The sequence below is a fragment of the Glandiceps talaboti genome, chromosome 13 (genome assembly GCF_964340395.1).
Source record: "Glandiceps talaboti chromosome 13, keGlaTala1.1, whole genome shotgun sequence".
Taxonomy (NCBI): domain Eukaryota; kingdom Metazoa; phylum Hemichordata; class Enteropneusta; family Spengelidae; genus Glandiceps; species Glandiceps talaboti.
The window spans coordinates 24,371,785-24,396,044 of NC_135561.1; the positions used below are offsets into that span (position 1 = coordinate 24,371,785).

At 38.5% G+C, this 24,260-nt stretch overlaps 1 protein-coding gene across 1 annotated transcript in view; it reads left to right on the plus strand.

Moving 5' to 3' along the window:
- LOC144444421 (unhealthy ribosome biogenesis protein 2 homolog) overlaps positions 1 to 24,260 on the plus strand; it is a 257,137-nt gene that overhangs the window by 145,160 nt on the left and 87,717 nt on the right. Inside the window, exons 18-19 of the mRNA XM_078133832.1 lie at positions 4,935 to 5,124; positions 21,453 to 21,710. Of these exons, the coding sequence (XP_077989958.1) occupies positions 4,935 to 5,124; positions 21,453 to 21,710 (448 nt within the window). The remainder of the gene's footprint in view (positions 1 to 4,934; positions 5,125 to 21,452; positions 21,711 to 24,260) is intronic.

Sequence of the window (24,260 nt, forward strand, 5' to 3'; positions counted from 1 at the left end):
CTTCCTCTTGTTCTAGGTGTTTGAGGCAGTTAGCTTACAGCTGTCCAATTCTAATCACAAAGGTACACTTCCACTTGTTCTAGGTGTTTGATAAAGTTAGCTTACAGCTGTCCAATTCTAATCACAAAGGTACACTTCCACTTGTTCTAGGCATTTGATAAATTTAGCTTACGGCTGTCCAATTCTAATCACAAAGGTACACTTCCTCTTGTTCTAGGTGTTTGATAAAGTTTGCTTACAGCTGTCCAATTCTAATCACAAAGGTACACTTCCTCTTGTTCTAGGTGTTTGATAAAGTTTGCTTACAGCTGTCCAATTCTAATCACAAAGGTACACTTCCTCTTGTTCTAGGTGTTTGATGCAGTTAGCTTACAGCTGTCCAATTCTAATCACAAAGGTACACTTCCACTTGTTCTAGGTGTTTGATGCAGTTAGCTTACAGCTGTCCAATTCTAATCACAAAGGTACACTTCCTCTTGTTCTAGGTGTTTGATGCAGTTAGCTTACAGCTGTCCAATTCTAATCACAAAGGTACACTTCCACTTGTTCTATGCATTTGATAAAGTTAGCTTACAGCTGTCCAATTCTAATCACAAAGGTACACTTCCTCTTGTTCTAGGTGTTTGATACAGTTAGCTTACAGCTGTCCAATTATAATCACAAAGGTACACTTCCACTTGTTCTAGGTGTTTGATGCAGTTAGCTTACAGCTGTCCAATTCTAATCACAAAGGTACACTTCCACTTGTTCTAGGCATTTGATAAAGTTAGCTTACAGCTGTCGAATTCTAATCACAAAGGTACACTTCCACTTGTTCTAGGCATTTGATAAAGTTAGCTTACAGCTGTCCAATTCTAATCACAAAGGTACACTTCCTCTTGTTCTAGGTGTTTGATGCAGTTAGCTTACAGCTGTCCAATTCTAATCACAAAGGTACACTTCCACTTGTTCTAGGCATTTGATAAAGTTAGCTTACAGCTGTCCAATTCTAATCACAAAGGTACACTTCCTCTTGTTCTAGGCATTTGATAAAGTTAGCTTACAACTGTCCAATTCTAATCACAAAGGTACACTTCCTCTTGTTCTAGGCATTTGATAAAGTTAGCTTACAGCTGTCCAATTCTAATCACAAAGGTACACTTTCACTTGTTCTAGGCATTTGATAAAGTTAGCTTACAGCTGTCCAATTCTAATCACAAAGGTACACTTCCACTTGTTCTAGGCAGTTGATAAAGTTAGCTTACAGCTGTCCAATTCTAATCACAAAGGTACACTTCCTCTTGTACTAGGCATTTGATAAAGTTAGCTTACAGCTGTCCAATTCTAATCACAAAGGTACACTTCCTCTTGTTCTAGGCATTTGATAAAGTTAGCTTACAGCTATCCAATTCTAATCACAAAGGTACACTTCCTCTTGTTCTAGGCATTTGATAAAGTTAGCTTACAGCTGTCCAATTCTAATCACAAAGGTACACTTCCTCTTGTTCTAGGCATTTGATAAAGTTAGCTTACAGCTGTCCAATTCTAATCACAAAGGTACACTTCCTCTTGTACTAGGCATTTGATAAAGTTAGCTTACAACTGTCCAATTCTAATCACAAAGGTACACTTCCTCTTGTTCTAGGCATTTGATAAAGTTAGCTTACAGCTGTCCAATTCTAATCACAAAGGTACACTTCCTCTTGTACTAGGCATTTGATAAAGTTAGCTTACAGCTGTCCAATTATAATCACAAAGGTACACTTCCTCTTGTTCTAGGCATTTGATAAAGTTAGCTTACAGCTGTCCAATTCTAATCACAAAGGTACACTTCCACTTGTTCTAGGTGTTTGATACAGTTAGCTTACAGCTGTCCAATTCTAATCACAAAGGTACACTTCCTCTTGTTCTAGGCATTTGATAAAGTTAGCTTACAGCTGTCCAATTCTAATCACAAAGGTACACTTCCACTTGTTCTAGGCATTTGATAAAGTTAGCTTACAGCTGTCCAATTCTAATCACAAAGGTACACTTCCTCCTATTCTAGGTGTTTGATACAGTTAGCTTACAGCTGTCCAATTCTAATCACAAAGGTACACTTCCTCTTGTTCTAGGCATTTGATAAAATTAGCTTACAGCTGTCCAATTCTAATCACAAAGGTACACTTCCACTTGTTCTAGGCATTTGATAAAGTTAGCTTACAGCTGTCCAATTCTAATCACAAAGGTACACTTCCTCCTGTTCTAGGTGTTTGATAAAGTTAGCTTACAGCTGTCCAATTCTAATCACAAAGGTACACTTCCTCCTGTTCTAGGCATTTGATACAGTTAGCTTACAGCTGTCCAATTCTAATCACAAAGGTACACTTCCTCTTGTTCTAGGCATTTGATAAAGTTAGCTTACAGCTGTCCAATTCTAATCACAAAGGTACACTTCCACTTGTTCTAGGCATTTGATAAAATTAGCTTACAGCTGTCCAATTCTAATCACAAAGGTACACTTCCACTTGTTCTAGGCATTTGATAAAGTTAGCTTACAGCTGTACAATTCTAATCACAAAGGTACACTTCCACTTGTTCTAGGCATTTGATAAAATTAGCTTACAGCTGTCCAATTATAATCACAAAGGTACACTTCCTCCTGTTCTAGGCATTTGATAAAGTTAGCTTACAGCTGTCCAATTCTAATCACAAAGGTACACTTCCACTTGTTCTAGGTGTTTGATACAGTTAGCTTACAGCTGTCCAATTCTAATCACAAAGGTACACTTCCTCTTGTTCTAGGCATTTGATAAAGTTAGCTTACAGCTGTCCAATTCTAATCACAAAGGTACACTTCCTCTTGTTCTAGGCATTTGATAAAGTTAGCTTACAGCTGTCCAATTCTAATCACAAAGGTACACTTCCACTTGTTCTAGGTGTTTGATACAGTTAGCTTACAGCTGTCCAATTCTAATCACAAAGGTACACTTCCTCTTGTTCTAGGCATTTGATAAAGTTAGCTTACAGCTGTCCAATTCTAATCACAAAGGTACACTTCCTCTTGTTCTAGGCATTTGATAAAGTTAGCTTACAGCTGTCCAATTCTAATCACAAAGGTACACTTCCTCTTGTACTAGGTGTTTGATACAGTTAGCTTACAGCTGTCCAATTCTAATCACAAAGGTACACTTCCTCTTGTTCTAGGCATTTGATAAAGTTAGCTTACAGCTGCCCAATTCTAATCACAAAGGTACACTTCCTCTTGTTCTAGGCATTTGATACAGTTAGCTTACAGCTGTCCAATTCTAATCACAAAGGTACACTTCCACTTGTTCTAGGCATTTGATAAAGTTAGCTTACAGCTGTCCAATTCTAATCACAAAGGTACACTTCCTCTTGTTCTAGGCATTTGATAAAATTAGCTTACAGCTGTCCAATTCTAATCACAAAGGTACACTTCCACTTGTTCTAGGCATTTGATAAAGTTAGCTTACAGCTGTCCAATTCTAATCACAAAGGTACACTTCCTCCTATTCTAGGTGTTTGATACAGTTAGCTTACAGCTGTCCAATTCTAATCACAAAGGTACACTTCCTCTTGTTCTAGGCATTTGATAAAATTAGCTTACAGCTGTCCAATTCTAATCACAAAGGTACACTTCCACTTGTTCTAGGCATTTCATAAAGTTAGCTTACAGCTGTCCAATTCTAATCACAAAGGTACACTTCCTCCTGTTCTAGGTGTTTGATAAAGTTAGCTTACAGCTGTCCAATTCTAATCACAAAGGTACACTTCCTCCTGTTCTAGGCATTTGATACAGTTAGCTTACAGCTGTCCAATTCTAATCACAAAGGTACACTTCCTCTTGTTCTAGGCATTTGATAAAGTTAGCTTACAGCTGTCCAATTCTAATCACAAAGGTACACTTCCACTTGTTCTAGGCATTTGATAAAATTAGCTTACAGCTGTCCAATTCTAATCACAAAGGTACACTTCCACTTGTTCTAGGCATTTGATAAAGTTAGCTTACAGCTGTCCAATTCTAATCACAAAGGTACACTTCCACTTGTTCTAGGCATTTGATAAAATTAGCTTACAGCTGTCCAATTCTAATCACAAAGGTACACTTCCTCCTGTTCTAGGCATTTGATACAGTTAGCTTACAGCTGTCCAATTCTAATCACAAAGGTACACTTCCTCTTGTTCTAGGCATTTGATAAAGTTAGCTTACAGCTGTCCAATTCTAATCACAAAGGTACACTTCCTCTTGTTCTAGGTGTTTGATACAGTTAGCTTACAGCTGCCCAATTCTAATCACAAAGGTACACTTCCTCTTGTACTAGGCATTTGATAAAGTTAGCTTACAGCTGTCCAATTCTAATCACAAAGGTACACTTCCTCTTGTACTAGGCATTTGATACAGTTAGCTTACAACTGTTCATTATCACATGGAACGAACCATCTATCGAAGGCTTCGCTATTTTGTACATCGTTGATCAAATCCAAAGGTTCCTTACCAATATTTGATATAATTTCACCGCAGTCACCAAATAGAATATTGTTTAAGATTTTAGGAGGAATTTCCTGGAACCACTGTTAAAAATTGTCAACAACCACAATCATAGCATACACATAGCGTACAGGATGCCAGCAAGTTTTGCAACAGGCTTAGCAACTAGCATAGCAACAGGAAAGAAAGTAGTCCAAAATTCCCACAAGTCACCTTATTTTGGGCAAAGTGCACCAGTCCGTGGTGTTGAAAATTACTGCCTGGCGCCATTTCTCCATAGCAATACATGGGGACATGATTATAAGTATATGATAATAATGAGTACTACAGCTATACCCATCAAATCAGTAGTTATAGCTCAGAATTTTGCATTCCAATAATTAATGTGTGTTAGAACAAAAAACCTAAAGGCTTTACCCCTACAGAGGCATTTGGTTTACATCTGGTATTGACTTTATTACAGATTAGCCATGCACAACAAAGATGACATCGAAGAGAATTATGTTGAAAAGACAATAACATTAGACTTGAATGAAAGTTGGCTGCAACTTCAAGGCATTGCTTCAAAGATGAATTATTTACTGAAATATGGAAATAATGAAGAGATTGAATTGACCGAAGTATGCATCAAGAAACTCAATGCAGTTTTACAAGTAAGTGTGATGTCACTGACATACAAAACATAATTTATATAAAAGGTAAATTATTGCGACTCACTGAGTCATACTTCCAGATTCTCACCAACTCCTTGTTGACATCATCAGGGCTGTATTACATCAGAAGTGTTCTATAACTCTAAGAGTGTACTACATCAACAGTGTTCTAAGTCTAGAAGTGTACTACATCATAGGTGCTCTAACTCTAAGAGTGTACTACATCAGCAGTGTTCTAACTCTAAGAGTGTACTACATCAGCAGTGTTCTAACTCTAAGAGTGTACTACATCAGCAGTGTTCTAACTCTAGGGGTGTACTACATCATAGGTGTTCTAACTCTAAGAGTGTACCACATCAGCAGTGTTCTAACTCTAGGGGTGTACTACATCATAGGTGTTCTAAGTCTAGGGGTGTACTACATCATAGGTGCTCTAACTCTAAGAGTGTACTACACCAGAGGTGTTCTAACTCTAAGAGTGTACTACACCAGCAGTGTTCTAACTCTAAGAGTGTACTACACCAGACGTGTTCTACTTCTAAGAGTGTACTACATCAGAGGTGTTCTAACTCTAGGAGTGTACTACACCATAGGTGTTCTAACTCTAAGAGTGTACTACATCAGCAGTGTTCTAACTCTAGGAGTGTACTACATCAGCAGTGTTCTAACTTTAGGAGTGTACTACATCAGCAGTGTTCTAACTCTAGGAGTGTACTACATCATAGGTGTTCTAACTCTAAGAGGGTACTACATCAGAGGTGTTCTACATCTAAGAGTGTACTACATCAGAGGTGTTCTAACTCTAGGAGTGTACTACATCAGAGGTGTTCTAACTCTAGGAGTGTACTACATCAGAGGTGTTCTAACTCTAGGAGTGTACTACATCATAGGTGTTCTAACTCTAGGAGTGTACTACATCAGAGGTGTTCTACATCTAGGAGTGTACTACATCAGAGGTGTTCTACATCTAGGAGTGTACTACATCAGCAGTGTTCTAACTCTAGGAGTGTACTACATCAGAGGTGTTCTAACTCTAGGAGTGTACTACATCATAGGTGTTCTAACTCTAGGAGTGTACTACATCAGAGGTGTTCTACATCTAGGAGTGTACTACATCAGCAGTGTTCTAACTGTAGGAGTGTACTACATCATAGGTGTTCTAACTCTAGGAGTGTATTACATCAGAGGTGTTCTAACTCTAAGAGTGTACTACACCAGAGGTGTTCTAAATCTAAGAGTGTATTACATCATAGGTGTTCTAACTCTAGGAGTGTACTATATCAGCAGTGTTCTAACTCTAAGAGTGTACTACATCAGAGGTGTTCTAACTCTAGGAGTGTACTACATCATAGGTGTTCTAACTCTAGGAGTGTACTACATCAGAGGTGTTCTAACTCTAGGAGTGTACTACATCATAGGTGTTCTAACTCTAAGAGTGTACTACACCAGAGGTGTTCTAAATCTAAGAGTGTACTACATCAGAGGTGTTCTAACTCTAAGAGTGTACTACATCATAGGTGTTCTAACTCTAGGAGTGTACTACATCAGAGGTGTTCTAAGTCTAGGAGTGTACTACATCAGAGGTGTTCTAACTCTAGGAGTGTACTACATCAGAGGTGTTCTAACTCTAAGAGTGTACTACACCAGAGGTGTTCTAAATCTAAGAGTGTACTACATCAGAGGTGTTCTAACTCTAAGAGTGTACTACATCAGAGGTGTTCTAACTCTAAGAGTGTATTACATCAGCAGTGTTCTAACTCTAAGAGTGTACTACACCAGAGGTGTTCTAAATCTAAGAGTGTATTACATCAGAGGTGTTCTAACTCTAAGAGTGTACTACACCAGAGGTGTTCTAAATCTAAGAGTGTACTACATCAGAGGTGTTCTAACTCTAAGAGTGTACTACACCAGAGGTGTTCTAAATCTAAGAGTGTATTACATCAGCAGTGTTCTAACTCTAGGAGTGTACTACATCATAGGTGTTCTAACTCTAGGAGTGTACTACATCAGAGGTGTTCTAAATCTAAGAGTGTATTACATCAGAGGTGTTCTAACTCTAAGAGTGTACCACACCAGAGGTGTTCTAAATCTAAGAGTGTATTACATCATAGGTGTTCTAACTCTAGGAGTGTACTACATCATAGGTGTTCTAACTCTAAGAGTGTACTACATCAGAGGTGTTCTAACTCTAAGAGTGTACTACACCAGAGGTGTTCTAAATCTAAGAGTGTACTACATCAGAGGTGTTCTAACTCTAAGAGTGTACTACACCAGAGGTGTTCTAAGTCTTGGAGTGTACTACACCAGAGGTGTTCTAAATCTAAGAGTGTATTACATCAGCAGTGTTCTAAGTCTAGGAGTGTACTACATCAGAGGTGTTCTAACTCTAGGAGTGTACTACATCAGAGGTGTTCTAACTCTAAGAGTGTACTACACCAGAGGTGTTTTAAATCTAAGAGTGTATTACATCTTAGGTGTTCTAACTCTAGGAGTGTACTACATCAGCAGTGTTCTAACTCTAGGAGTGTACTACACCAGCAGTGTTCTAACTCTAGGAGTGTACTACATCAGAGGTGTTCTAACTCTAGGAGTGTACTACATCAGAGGTGTTCTAACTCTAGGAGTGTACTACATCAGAGGTGTTCTAACTCTAGGAGTGTACTACATCAGAGGTGTTCTAACTCTAGGAGTGTACTACATCAGCAGTGTTCTAACTCTAGGAGTGTACTACACCAGCAGTGTTCTAACTCTAAGAGTGTACCACATCAGCAGTGTTCTAACTCTAAGAGTGTACTACATCAGCAGTGTTCTAACTCTAGGAGTGTACTACACCAGCAGTCTTCTAACTCTAGGAGTGTACTACATCAGAGGTGTTCTAACTCTAGGAGTGTACTACATCAGAGGTGTTCTAACTCTAGGAGTGTACTACATCAGAGGTGTTCTAACTCTAGGAGTGTACTACATCAGCAGTGTTCTAACTCTAGGAGTGTACTACACCAGCAGTGTTCTAACTCTAAGAGTGTACTACACCAGCAGTGTTCTAACTCTAGGAGTGTACTACATCAGAGGTGTTCTAACTCTAAGAGTGTACTACATCAGCAGTGTTCTAACTCTAAGAGTGTACTACATCAGTAGTGTTCTAACTCTAGGAGTGTACTACATCAGAGGTGTTCTAACTCTAGGAGTGTACTACATCAGAGGTGTTCTAACTCTAGGAGTGTACTACATCAGAGGTGTTCTAACTCTAGGAGTGTACTACATCAGCAGTGTTCTTACTCTATGAGTGTACTACATCAGAGGTGTTCTAACTCTAGGAGTGTACTACATCAGCAGTGTTCTAACTCTAAGAGTGTACTACATCATAGGTGTTCTAACTCTAGGAGTGTATTACATCAGCAGTGTTCTAACTCTAGGAGTGTACTACATCAGAGGTGTTCTATAACTCTAGGAGTGTACTACATCAGCAGTGTTCTAACTCTAGGAGTGTACTACATCAGCAGTGTTCTAACTCTAAGAGTGTACTACATCAGAGGTGTTCTAACTCTAAGAGTGTACTACATCAGCAGTGTTCTAACTCTAGGAGTGTACTATTTCAGAGGTGTTCTAACTCTAAGAGTGTACCACATCAGAGGTGTTCTAACTCTAAGAGTGTAATACATCAGAGGTGTTCCATCTCTAGGAGTGTACTACATCATAGGTGTTCTAACTCTAGGAGTGTACTACATCAGCAGTGTTCTAACTCTAAGAGTGTACTACATCAGAGGTGTTCTAACTCTAAGAGTGTACTACATCAGCAGTGTTCTAACTCTAGGAGTGTACTACATCATAGGTGTTCTAACTCTAGGAGTGTACTACATCAGCAGTGTTCTAACTCTAAGAGTGTACTACATCAGAGGTGTTCTAACTCTAAGAGTGTACTACATCAGCAGTGTTCTAACTCTAGGAGTGTACTACACCAGAGGTGTTCTAACTCTAGGAGTGTACTACATCAGAGGTGTTCTAACTCTAGGAGTGTACTATTTCAGAGGTGTTCTAACTCTAGGAGTGTACTACATCAGAGGTGTTCTAACTCTAGGAGTGTACTATTTCAGAGGTGTTCTAACTCTAGGAGTGTACTACATCAGCAGTGTTCTAACTCTAGGAGTGTACTACACCATAGGTGTTCTAACTCTAGGAGTGTACTACATCAGAGGTGTTCTAACTCTAGGAGTGTACTACACCAGCAGTGTTCTAACTCTAAGAGTGTACTACATCAGAGGTGTTCTAACTCTAGGAGTGTACTACATCAGAGGTGTTCTAACTCTAGGAGTGTACTACATCAGCAGTGTTCTAACTCTAGGAGTGTACTATTTCAGAGGTGTTCTAACTCTAAGAGTGTACCACATCAGCAGTGTTCTAACTCTAAGAGTGTACTACATCAGCAGTGTTCTAACTCTAGGAGTGTACTACACCAGCAGTGTTCTAAGTCTTGGAGTGTACTACATCATAGGTGTTCTAACTCTAGGAGTGTACTACACCAGCAGTGTTCTAACTCTAGGAGTGTACTACATCAGAGGTGTTCTAACTCTAGGAGTGTACTACATCATAGGTGTTCTAACTCTAAGAGTGTACTACATCAGCAGTGTTCTAACTCTACGAGTGTACTACATCAGAGGTGTTCTAACTCTAAGAGTGTACTACATCAGCAGTGTTCTAACGCTAAGAGTGTACTACACCAGCAGTGTTCTAACTCTAAGAGTGTACTACATCAGAGGTGTTCTAACTCTAAGAGTGTACTACATCAAAGCTGTTCTAACTCTAGGAGTGTTCTACATCAGTAGTGTTCTAACTCTAGGATCGAGTGTACTACATCATAGGTGTTCTACAACTAGGAGTGTACTACACCAGCAGTGTTCTAAGTCTAGGAGTTTACTACACCAGAGGTGTTCTAACTCTAGGAGTGTACTACATCATAGCTGTTATAAATCTAGGAGTGTACTACACCAGCAGTGTTCTAACTCTAGGAGTGTACTACATCAGCAGTGTTCTAACTCTAGGAGTGTACTACATCATAGGTGTTATAACTCAAGGAGTGTACTACATCAGCAGTGTTCTAACTCTAGGAGTGTACTGAGGTAGCTAAATGGTCCAAAATTGAGCAGTTGCGGGGCAAAGTGCTAGATCTAGCACTTCGCCACTTTTTGACAAAGTGCTAGATCTAGCACTTCGTCATTTTTCGCCGAAGTGCGAGATCTAGCACTTCGCCAGAAAACAACGAAGTGCGGGACTGTAAACAACGAAGCGCCTCCAACGGCTTGATATAACGTGGTCGTTCGCAACGATAAACGTCCACATACATGCATCATGTCAGTAGTCCGTGTACGTGGTCGTGTGGCGCATGATCGACTCCAAAACTTATCTTTGGTCGATTGTAACAACGATACGATTTAGCTGAAGTTTGTAAATATTTGCCGAGTAAAACGGCCGGTTGAAAGTTCACGTTGCCGTACGGTTGTGTCGCGGGGGTTGTGTGTTCTGTTACAAACATGCCTTGTCACGGTGGGTTGACTTGCGCGATCACAGAAACAAGTGTTATTATTTTACCCCTTTCATATACAATTGGCTAAAACACGTCAATATCATCGATATTATCGACATTGTATTGTATTCTGATAGAAACATTCTGATACATATCTCGGGAAAACTAGTGCCTGTGGGCGGGACTGTACTTCAGAATCTGCAATCTACTCTGTAAACCAGGACTAGCCACTCAGTATTTCTTGTACCATGTCTATTTTAGACAATCATATCGTCTTGAAATAAATTTGAAAATCACTGAAATCTTTATCCAGTATCCATCTTTCAGTATAATCAACTGTGTGCTTATTTTCATTCCAATCTATGAAGTAGTAGAACAAGAATATTGTGCAAAATCATGTCATATCTCTGGTGATTATACACGAGGTAGAGCCCCTCTGGGGACACATTTATTCTATAAAAATTTTTAAAATTTCTCCAAACTGTTTGAACGGATAGTTTTATTTTGTTGATCTCTCTGAATCGACAAAATCAATATGGGGGTCATTGTGTTTGTTTTTAAACAAACCGACACCCCTGCGACACCCCTTTCTTTCCCCGGATCCTATATGGTTAATACAGGATTTGGCAGCCATGCTGGATTCTAAAAAGATAAGTTTGACAATATGCACTTTATTTTCGGGATGCATTCCATGTTAACTTGCGATGTGCTTTTAAGACATACTATAGTCGTTAACGTTCCCACTTATCACAACCCTACCTATGAGCTCCCACAAGCTTTCTCTTATAAACCATTTCCTATCGCTATTTCTCGAACGGTCGTCATCTGTATTTCTTACTTTTGTTAATGATATATGCAATCCAGTTCACGAAGTGACGTTTATTACTGCTCCACAACCGGCCCTCGGCGTCACACTACGCTAATTGGAGCATTATGAAGTCACTTCCTCTGGACCGAACCAAACTATAACCGATGGCTATTATTATTATTTCCCACATTGGATATAATTTCTGAGCGAACAGGAATTACATAAGGGACGATATTGAAGTTGGTGATTGTCTAGGAATGCAAAAAAATTCAGTAAACAGTAATGTCGTGATGGTTTACTTGAGATCTGGCGAAGGCATGGATTATTTATTGTCGTTTTTTTCAGTCAAGAAGTTGGCAGTACCAAGTATATGGAATTTACAAAACAGTAGTAACGGGTTATTTATAGATTTCTATCAAAATATTAACAGCAATAAAGGGCTGAAATTAAAATTGTACACACGAATATGTTTTCACACTTATGTTTTCGATAGCACTATTTTTTGTCATCTATTAACGATAATTATTATTTACTGAAAAAAGTGAATCTATTCAATAGAAATTATATAGTGAACATGATCTAAACTTGTACACCCTGACTTTATTTTCGTGTTCAACGATCAGGAAACATCTTCGCTCTCGCATCTAGACACACACTAACCCCCCACACACACACACACACACACACCAAGAAATTCAGTTTTCCTTTATATTATTTCTTTGTCATGCAATGTTACATATGTCATTGCCATTATCTGCAGTATGAAGTCTGTGACGCACGCCGAACTAAATGTTACCGTACTTCCTGAAATCTTCTAAGTTTCGACTGTATATGGGAGTGCGTTATTTGACATGAACAGCTGTCAAAATGGAGGTCTACGGTTGTTGGTAGTGGTGTCAAGCCGTTGTCAAGTACGGAGTACAAAACGTGGTACCGAAACGACCACGTGTTGTAGTTGAAGTCTGTGATGCACGCCGAACAAAATGTTCGTAGTTTCGACTGTATATGGGAGTGCGTTATTTGACGCGACAGCTGTAAAAATGGCGGTCTGCGGACGGTTGGTAGTGGTGTCAAGCCGTTGTAAGGCCCGGAGTACGAAACGTGGAAGGGAAACGACCACGTGCTGTAGTTTTCGCCGCATAGAACATCGAAAAAATAGAAAACTGAATGGTACTAAAAATTACGAAGTAGAAACTTGTTTGTGCATTGGCAAAACATACGGAAAATCAAACTCTAAGGTCGTTAAACACGGGAAGTAACATTTTACTCTGAGAGTAATAACATGTCCATTACCGGTATAACATGACATATTTACCGATGACCTAGCACTCTGCCACACTTTGCCACTCTTTGTTGAAGTGCTAGATCTAGCACTTTGCCACTTTTTGACAAAGTGCTAGATCTAGCACTTCGTCAGTTTTCGCTAAAGTGCTAGATCTAGCACTTTGTCAAAAAGTGACGAAGTGCTAGATCTAGCACTTTGCCCCGCAACTGTTCCGATTTTGAATTCTTTGTTACATGGTGTACTACATCATAGGTGTTCTAACTCTAGGAGTGTACTACATCAGAGCTGTTTTAACTCTAAGAGTGTACTACATTAGCAGTGTTCTAACTCTAGGAGTGTACTACACCAGAGGTGTTCTAACTCTAGGAGTGTACTACATCATAGGTGTTCTAACTCTAAGATTGTACTACACCAGCAGTGTTCTAAGTCTAGGAGTGTACTACACCAGAGGTGTTCTAACTCTAGGGGTGTACTATATCATAGGTGTTCTAACTCTAAGAGTGTACTACACTAGCAGTGTTCTAAGTCTAGGAGTGTACTACATCAGAGGTGTTCTAAGTCTTGGAGTGTACTACATCATAGGTGTTCTAACTCTAGGAGTGTACTACATCAGCAGTGTTCTAACTCTAAGAGTGTACTACATCAGAGGTGTTCTAACTCTAAGAGTGTACTACATCAGCAGTGTTCTAACTCTAGGAGTGTACTACATCAGCAGTGTTCTAAGTCTTGGAGTGTACTACATCATAGGTGTTCTAACTCTAAGAGTGTACTACATCAGCAGTGTTCTAACTCTAAGAGTGTACTACATCAGCAGTGTTCTAACTCTAGGAGTGTACTACATCAGCAGTGTTCTAAGTCTAGGAGTGTACTACATCAGAGGTGTTCTAACTCTAGGAGTGTACTACATCATAGGTGTTCTAACTCTAGGAGTGTACTATATCATAGGTGTTCTAACTCTAGGAGTGTACTACATCAGCAGTGTTCTAACTCTAGGAGTGTACTACACCATAGGTGTTTTAACTCTAGGAGTGTACTACATCAGCAGTGTTCTAACTCTAGGAGTGTACTACATCAGCAGTGTTCTAAGTCTTGGAGTGTACTACATCATAGGTGTTCTAACTCTACGAGTGTACTACATCAGAGGTGTTCTAACTCTAAGAGTGTACTACATCAGAGGTGTTCTAACTCTAAGAGTGTACTACATCATAGGTGTTCTAACTCTAAGAGTGTACTACATCAAAGCTGTTCTAACTCTAGGAGTGTACTACATCAGCTGTGTTCTAACTCTAGGAGTGTACTACATCAGCAGTGTTCTAACGCTAAGAGTGTACTACACCAGCAGTGTTCTAACTCTAAGAGTGTACTACATCAGAGGTGTTCTAACTCTAAGAGTGTACTACATCAAAGCTGTTCTAACTCTAGGAGTGTTCTACATCAGTAGTGTTCTAACTCTAGGATCGAGTGTACTACATCATAGGTGTTCTACATCTAGGAGTGTACTACACCAGCAGTGTTCTAAGTCTAGGAGTTTACTACACCAGAGGTGTTCTAACTCTAGGAGTGTACTACATCATAGGTGTTATAACTCAAGGAGTGTACTACATCAGCAGTGTTCTAACTCTAGGAGTGTACTGAGGTAGCTAAATGGTCCAAAATTGAGCAGTTGCGGGGCAAAGTGCTAGATCTAGCACTTCGCCACTTTTTGACAAAGTGCTAGATCTAGCACTTCGTCATTTTTCGCCGAAGTGCGAGATCTAGCACTTCGCCAGAAAACAACGAAGTGCGGGACTGTAAACAACGAAGCGCCTCCAATGGCTTGATATAACGTGGTCGTTCGCAACGATAAACGTCCACATACATGCGTCATGTCAGTAGTCCGTGTACGTGGTCGTGTGGCGCATGATCGACTCCAAAACTTATCTTTGGTCGATTGTAACAACGATACGATTTAGCTGAAGTTTGTAAATATTTGCCGAGTAAAACGGCCAGTTGAAAGTTCACGTTGCCGTACGGTTGTGTCGCGGGGGTTGTGTGTTCTGTTACAAACATGCCTTGTCACGGTGGGTTGACTTGCGCGATCACAGAAACAAGTGATATTATTTTACCCCTTTCATATACAATTGGCTAAAACACGTCAATATCATCGATATTATCGACATTGTATTGTATTCTGATAGAAACATTCTGATACATATCTCGGGAAAACTAGTGCCTGTGGGCGGGACTGTACTTCAGAATCTGCAATCTACTCTGTAAACCAGGACTAGCCACTCAGTATTTCTTGTACCATGTCTATTTTAGACAATCATATCGTCTTGAAATAAATTTGAAAATCACTGAAATCTTTATCCAGTATCCATCTTTCAGTATAATCAACTGTGTGCTTATTTTCATTCCAATCTATGAAGTAGTAGAACAAGAATATTGTGCAAAATCATGTCATATCTCTGGTGATTATACACGAGGTAGAGCCCCTCTGGGGACACATTTATTCTATAAAAATCTTTAAAATTTCTCCAAACTGTTTGAACGGATAGTTTTATTTTGTTGATCTCTCTGAATCGACAAAATCAATATGGGGGTCATTGTGTTTGTTTTTAAACAAACCGACACCCCTGCGACACCCCTTTCTTTCCCCGGATCCTATATGGTTAATACAGGATTTGGCAGCCATGCTGGATTCTAAAAAGATAAGTTTGACAATATGCACTTTATTTTCGGGATGCATTCCATGTTAACTTGCGATGTGCTTTTAAGACATACTATAGTCGTTAACGTTCCCACTTATCACAACCCTACCTATGAGCTCCCACAAGCTTTCTCTTATAAACCATTTCCTATCGCTATTTCTCGAACGGCCGTCATCTGTATTTCTTACTTTTGTTAATGATATATGCAATCCAGTTCACGAAGTGACGTTTATTACTGCTCCACAACCGGCCCTCGGCGTCACACTACGCTAATTGGAGCATTATGAAGTCACTTCCTCTGGACCGAACCAAACTATAACCGATGGCTATTATTATTATTTCCCACATTGGATATAATTTCTGAGCGAACAGGAATTACATAAGGGACGATATTGAAGTTGGTGATTGTCTAGGAATGCAAAAAAATTCAGTAAACAGTAATGTCGTGATGGTTTACTTGAGATCTGGCGAAGGCATGGATTATTTATTGTCGTTTTTTTCAGTCAAGAAGTTGGCAGTACCAAGTATATGGAATTTACAAAACAGTAGTAACGGGTTATTTATAGATTTCTATCAAAATATTAACAGCAATAAAGGGCTGAAATTAAAATTGTACACACGAATATGTTTTCACACTTATGTTTTCGATAGCACTATTTTTTGTCATCTATTAACGATAATTATTATTTACTGAAAAAAGTGAATCTATTCAATAGAAATTATATAGTGAACATGATCTAAACTTGTACACCCTGACTTTATTTTCGTGTTCAACGATCAGGAAACATCTTCGCTCTCGCATCTAGACACACACTAACCCCCCACACACACACACACACACACACCAAGAAATTCAGTTTTCCTTTATATTATTTCTTTGTCATGCAATGTTACATATGTCATTGCCATTATCTGCAGTATGAAGTCTGTGACGCACGCCGAACTAAATGTTACCGTACTTCCTGAAATCTTCTAAGTTTCGACTGTATATGGGAGTGCGTTATTTGACATGAACAGCTGTCAAAATGGAGGTCTACGGTTGTTGGTAGTGGTGTCAAGCCGTTGTCAAGTACGGAGTACAAAACGTGGTACCGAAACGACCACGTGTTGTAGTTGAAGTCTGTGACGCACGCCGAACAAAATGTTCGTAGTTTCGACTGTATATGGGAGTGCGTTATTTGACGCGACAGCTGTAAAAATGGCGGTCTGCGGACGGTTGGTAGTGGTGTCAAGCCGTTGTAAGGCCCGGAGTACGAAACGTGGAAGGGAAACGACCACGTGCTGTAGTTTTCGCCGCATAGAACATCGAAAAAATAGAAAACTGAATGGTACTAAAAATTACGAAGTAGAAACTTGTTTGTGCATTGGCAAAACATACGGAAAATCAAACTCTAAGGTCGTTAAACACGGGAAGTAACATTTTACTCTGAGAGTAATAACATGTCCATTACCGGTATAACATGACATATTTACCGACCTAGCACTCTGCCACACTTTGCCACTCTTTGTTGAAGTGCTAGATCTAGCACTTTGCCACTTTTTGACAAAGTGCTAGATCTAGCACTTCGTCAGTTTTCGCTAAAGTGCTAGATCTAGCACTTTGTCAAAAAGTGACGAAGTGCTAGATCTAGCACTTTGCCCCGCAACTGTTCCGATTTTGAATTCTTTGTTACATGGTGTACTACATCATAGGTGTTCTAACTCTAGGAGTGTACTACATCAGAGCTGTTTTAACTCTAAGAGTGTACTACATTAGCAGTGTTCTAACTCTAGGAGTGTACTACACCAGAGGTGTTCTAACTCTAGGAGTGTACTACATCATAGGTGTTCTAACTCTAAGATTGTACTACACCAGCAGTGTTCTAAGTCTAGGAGTGTACTACACCAGAGGTGTTCTAACTCTAGGGGTGTACTACATCATAGGTGTTCTAACTCTAAGAGTGTACTACACCAGCAGTGTTCTAAGTCTAGGAGTGTACTACATCAGAGGTGTTCTAACTCTAGGAGTGTACTACATCATAGGTGTTCTAACTCTAGGAGTGTACTACATCAGAGGTGTTCTAACTCTAAGAGTGTACTACATCAGAGGTGTTCTAACTCTAAGAGTGTACTACATCAGCAGTGTTCTAACTCTAAGAGTGTACTACATCAGCAGTGTTCTAAGTCTTGGAGTGTACTACATCATAGGTGTTCTAACTCTAAGAGTGTACTACATCAGCAGTGTTCTAACTCTAAGAGTGTACTACATCAGCAGTGTTCTAACTCTAGGAGTGTACTACATCAGCAGTGTTCTAAGTCTAGGAGTGTACTACATCAGAGGTGTTCTAACTCTAGGAGTGTACTACATCATAGGTGTTCTAACTCTTGGAGTGTACTATATCATAGGTGTTCTAACTCTAGGAGTGTACTACATCAGCAGTGTTCTAACTCTAGGAGTGTACTACACCATAGGTGTTTTAACTCTAGGAGTGTACTACATCAGCAGTGTTCTAACTCTAGGAGTGTACTACATCAGCAGTGTTCTAAGTCTTGGAGTGTACTACATCATAGGTGTTCTAACTCTACGAGTGTACTACATCAGAGGTGTTCTAACTCTAAGAGTGTACTACATCAGAGGTGTTCTAACTCTAAGAGTGTACTACATCAGCAGTGTTCTAACTCTAGGAGTGTACTACATCAGCAGTGTTCTAACGCTAAGAGTGTACTACACCAGCAGTGTTCTAACTCTAAGAGTGTACTACATCAGAGGTGTTCTAACTCTAAGAGTGTACTACATCATAGGTGTTCTAACTCTAGGAGTGTACTACACCATAGGTGTTTTAACTCTTGGAGTGTACTACATCAGCAGTGTTCTAACTCTAGGAGTGTACTACACCATAGGTGTTTTAACTCTAGGAGTGTACTACACCAGCAGTGTTCTAACTCTAGGAGTGTACTACATCAGAGGTATTCTAACTCTAGGAGTGTACTACACCATAGGTGTTCAACCTCTAGGAGTGTACTACACCATAGGTGTTCTAACTCTAAGAGTGTACTACATCAGCAGTGTTCTAACTCTAGGAGTGTACTACATCAGAGCTGTTCTAACTCTAGGAGTGTACTACATCATAGGTGTTCTAACTCTAGGATCGAGTGTACTACATCATAGGTGTTCTACATCTAGGAGTGTACTACACCAGCAGTGTTCTAAGTCTAGGAGTGTACTACACCAGAGGTGTTCTAACTCTAGGAGTGTACTACATCATAGGTGTTATAACTCTAAGAGTGTACTACATCAGCAGTGTTCTAACTCTAGGAGTGTACTACATCATAGGTGTTCTAACTCTAGGAGTGTACTACATCAGAGCTGTTTTAACTCTAAGAGTGTAGTACATCAGCAGTGTTCTAACTCTAGGAGTGTACTACATCAGCAGTGTTCTAACTCTAGGAGTGTACTACATCAGCAGTGTTCTAACTCTAGGAGTGTACTACATCAGCAGTGTTCTAACTCTAAGAGTGTACTACATCGGCAGTGTTCTAACTCTAGGAGTGTACTACACCAGAGGTGTTCTAACTCTAGGAGTGTACTACATCATAGGTGTTCTAACTCTAGGAGTGTACTACACCAGCAGTGTTCTAAGTCTAGGAGTGTACTACACCAGAGGTGTTCTAACTCTAGGGGTGTACTACATCATAGGTGTTCTAACTCTAAGAGTGTACTACACCAGCAGTGTTCTAAGTCTAGGAGTGTACTACATCAGAGGCGTTCTAACTCTAGGAGTGTACTACATCATAGGTGTTCTAAGTCTAGGAGTGTACTACATCATAGGTGTTCTAAGTCTAGGAGTGTACTACATCGGCAGTGTTCTAACTCTAAGAGTGTACTACATCATAGGTGTTCTAACTCTAGGAGTGTACTACACCAGCAGTGTTCTAACGCTAAGAGTGTACTACATCAGCAGTGTTCTAAGTCTAGGAGTGTACTACATCAGAGGTGTTCTAACTCTAGGAGTGTACTACATCATAGGTGTTCTAACTCTAAGAGTGTACTACACCAGCAGTGTTCTAAGTCTTGGAGTGTACTACATCATAGGTGTTCTAACTCTAGGAGTGTACTACATCATAGGTGTTCTACCTCTAGGATCGAGTGTACTACATCATAGGTGTTCTACATCTAAGAGTGTACTACACCAGCAGTTTTCTAAGTCTAGGAGTGTACTACATCAGAGGTGTTCTAACTCTAGGAGTGTACTACATCGTAGGTGTTCTAATTCTAGGAGTGTACTACGTCATAGGTGTTCTAACTCTAAGAGTGTACTACACCAGCAGTGTTCTAAATCTAAGAGTGTACTACATCAGAGGTGTTCAACCTCTAGGAGTGTACTACATCATAGGTGTTCTAACTCTAAGAGTGTACTACACCAGCAGTGTTTTAAGTCTAGGAGTGTACTACATCAGAGGTGTTCTAACTCTAGGAGTGTACTACATCATAGGTGTTCTAACTCTAAGAGTGTACTACACCAGCAGTGTTCTAAGTCTAGGAGTGTACTACATCATAGGTGTTCTACCTCTAGGATCGAGTGTACTACATCATAGGTGTTCTACATCTAAGAGTGTACTACACCAGCAGTGTTCTAAGTCTAGGAGTGTACTACATCAGAGGTGTTCTAACTCTAGGAGTGTACTACATCATAGGTGTTCTAACTCTAAGAGTGTACTACATCAGCAGTGTTCTAACTCTAGGAGTGTACTACACTAGAGGTGTTCTAACTCTAAGAGTGTACTACATCAGCAGTGTTCTAACTCTAAGAGTGTACTACATCAGCAGTGTTCTAACTCTAAGAGTGTACTACATCAGCAGTGTTCTAACTCTAAGAGTGTACTACATCAAAGATGTTCTAATAATAATAATAATGATAATGTTTGGTTTTTATATAGCGCTTTCCCATGTCGTGCTCAAAGCACTTTACAATTATTACCCCTGGCTCAGATCAGAACTGCACAACTAACTCTAGGAGTTTACTACATCAGTGTTCTGAAATAAATGCATTGTTGTGCTTTCTTTGCAACATGATACACATTGTTTTCCCACTTCATATCATAACAATTTTACATGGGAGTATGCCTTTAAAGAAATTTAAATCTGTGAACTATTTTAATATCCTTAGCACGAATTGTAAAGGGATATGATCCTGCAACCCAATTCTTTATGAAGTCAACAATCATCTCTTTTGTCTTTTTGATGTTTAATTTCCAATTCTTCAATAGTTGTTAGTTTCTTTGTCAGCAACAGCTGCAGCTGAGCAGAGCTTATGGGTACTGTTAGGCTGATTCTCCGTTTGCACCTGGCGTCCATCCTTAAATGTTTATACTTCCATCTTCTCCTCTAAAACTGCATAGTCAATTGACCTGAAATGTGATGTGTATGTGTCATTGGATGAGAAGATATAAGTTTGTTCAAGACAAATTGGTTGGGTCATTATTATGCAAATTAGAAATTTTGGTAAAAAATGCTTAGAAAATCTCCAAAACTACTGGGCCAATTGAAGTGAAATCTGTTTTGTGGGTGTTTAGGGATGAGTAGAGATAGGTTTGTTCAAGACAAAAGTGATTGGGTTATTTAATATGCAAATTAGGGGTAAAATAGAATTTTTTGTAAAATGGTGACTACAATATAAAAGTTCAATATTTTACCAACTTTCTGTTTGAAATGTGTTATATACTATATAGTGTGTGTGTGAGTCATCATATGAAACCACTAACCACTTTATTACTTTGCTAAAACAAAACTGCATAGTGAAAGAGCTGAACAGCAGAACCACTTTTCTGACCAATAGGTCGCTTGTTAGTCAGTCAGCCTAAAAATACTTTTGACATTGGTTATGTCTTGACAAGGTAGGTCCCTTATGTTACTCTAATTTCCACTTGGCAAAACGAGAAAAAATATTACTGAATCATCCAGTTAGTAAATTACATCTAATTGTCAGTTTGTGTGTGTGTGATATGTTATTGAAGTTAAAATATAACATTCATAACATCTTTTCACAGATGTTATCGGAGTTACCACTTGAACATCTTGTCCTTAGCAACCAGACACGGTGTATGATTGGAATGCTGTTAGTTCAGCATGTGCTGCAAGGATCCGCATCCCATAACACCTTGTTGTCAGTACCCTTGGCAACCAAATGTTATGAAATATTTTGTCGTTTCCTGCATGGTGTTCATAGAAGTGTAATTTTAGATTTCCTTCAAAGTGGAACTTTACTGGCATCTCTAGCTCAGTCAGTACTCTCAATATGGCAGCGTGTAAGTATCTATATATTTCATTCTTTCATCTTGTTACCTTATACTTATATTCATAGTGATCATTAATATTCTCATTTGTCAGATCTTGCATTACTTTTCTAAATTTAACAAACCAAAAGATGCAAACAATTTGATAAATGATTAAATGACTAACAATTGTGTTTCAATGGTGGTGGGTGGCCAGGACTCATAATGCCGAAGTACACCATGCTACTATGGACATTAATTTTGCCCAGTGCAGGTAGATTTCAAAAGCGAGGTGCATGCTGGGTATGTTAAAACTATACATTCATCTTTTGAGAAAAACAGCGGAAATCAAGAAATGGTTGTTTTAGATGATAAAAGTTGGCATTTTGAGATTTATAAAAGGATTTAATCAACATTAATTGATCAATTGACTTGTTGCAAATGCCAGTGTAAATGAAATCACAAAACCTTGCTATCCTCAAAATTGAGACTTCTCAGCAAATGTGAGAAATTCAACATTGGCAATTTTCAGTAGAATGAGAGTAGTATAGGCTTTCGAATGATCGGTTCATTGCATACTATTTGTGAATAGACGTAGGCTACAAAGAATCATTGCTTGATGAGATTCAGTCAAGTGCATGTCCCAAAGTAGTAACTACATTTTGTACAAGTAGGTAAATGGAGTAATTTCAACAAAGAGAACAATGTCATGCCTGTGGATTTTAAACTTTCTGACAACATCACAAGGTAGTGATGACGCCAGCTCTGTTCTGATAATACAAATAAATGCACATGTTGCGCAGCAAACTCGCCCTCATTATCTTTTTATATTTAAAAAGAGATAGAAGATTTTCAATTTTGATCGAAGAAGAGATCGTATGTATTTATCTTGGCAAATCTCCAACAAGAATTTTCGGTAGAAAGCTGGTGATTTCACCCGGAAGTTGAAGCTGAACTGGTTTGACTGACGATCTTCTCATGCATGCTTTCAGTAAACAGAAATACGCGAGAGTATCGTATGAAGTAAAAGCAAGATTTTTAATGTTTAAATAGTGAAGAGATTGTAGGAACTTATGTTGGCGAATTCTCTAGCATGATTGCCTGCAGATGCAATCTTACGGCCAACCAAAACATGTAATGTGAAGCTTTCATAGAACATTGTAACATAGGTCTCGCCATAGAAGGAAATTTAAAGGTCAAGAAAAAAGAAGGAATTGTTTCTGGTCAGTGAGCATCACGTAAATACCCCCACTTCAACTTGGTTTTCTTTGTGTTTATCCAGCCAATGTAGTCAGTAGAACCAAGGGAAAACACAAAAATAACTCTCCTATATTAATTACTACTTCAGTAAAGACAACTGCAGAACTGATCATAAATAATTTTACAAAAATTTTTTTTAAAAATAGCGTCATCCACCACTTTAGACAACAACATATCGTGACCAGAAACAATGCTTTTCTATTTTGTGGCCTACATATCTAATTACAGAAAATATGTCAATAACTTATTAAAACTAAAAGCTACAGCAATAATTTCAGGACAGATGCACTTTGGTGTATTGCAATTGTATGTGTACAATTATATTGAATTTGAAGAGTGCATTCTTGAGATATAGCCTAATTACCGATAACCATTAATTACATAAATTGCTCATTAATATTCATGGAACTTCTGGAATGGTTTATAATAGCACAGCCAAATGTCATGCCACTATATGTTGTAACATTACAAAACTGTTTGTATATTTATATTTACAGATACTTGTACCAATTACGAGTACACTTGTAATAAAGTTGTTGAAACTAACGACATTTGTAATGAAATTGCCAACATTTGTAATAAACTAACGACATTTGTAATAAACTAACATTTGTAATAAAATTGCCAACATTTGTAGTAAACTAACATTTGTAATGAAATTGCCAACATTTGTAATAAACTAACGACATTTGTAATAAAATTGCCAACATTTGTAATAAACTAACGACATTTGTAATAAACTAACATTTGTAATAAAATTGCCAACATTTGTAGTAAACTAACATTTGTAATGAAATTGCCAACATTTGTAATAAACTAACGACATTTGTAATAAAATTGCCAACATTTGTAATAAACTAACGACATTTGTAATAAACTAACATTTGTAATAAAATTGCCAACATTTGTAGTAAACTAACATTTGTAATGAAATTGCCAACATTTGTAATAAACTAACGACATTTGTAATAAAATTGCTGAAATATGTAATAAACTAACGACATTTGTAATGAAATTGCCAACATTTGTAATAAACTAACGACATTTGTAATAAACTAACATTTGTAATAAAATTGCCGACATTTGTAATAAACTAACAACATTTGTAATAAATTAATGACATTCGTAATAAAATTGCCGACATTTGTAATAAACTAATGACAAACTAATGACATTTGTCATACAAATGTACAATTGCCAACATTTGTAATAAAATTGCTGAAATTTGTAATAAACTAACGACATTTGTAATGAAATTGCCAACATTTGTAATAAACTAACGACATTTGTAATAAAATTGCTGAAATATGTAATAAACTAACG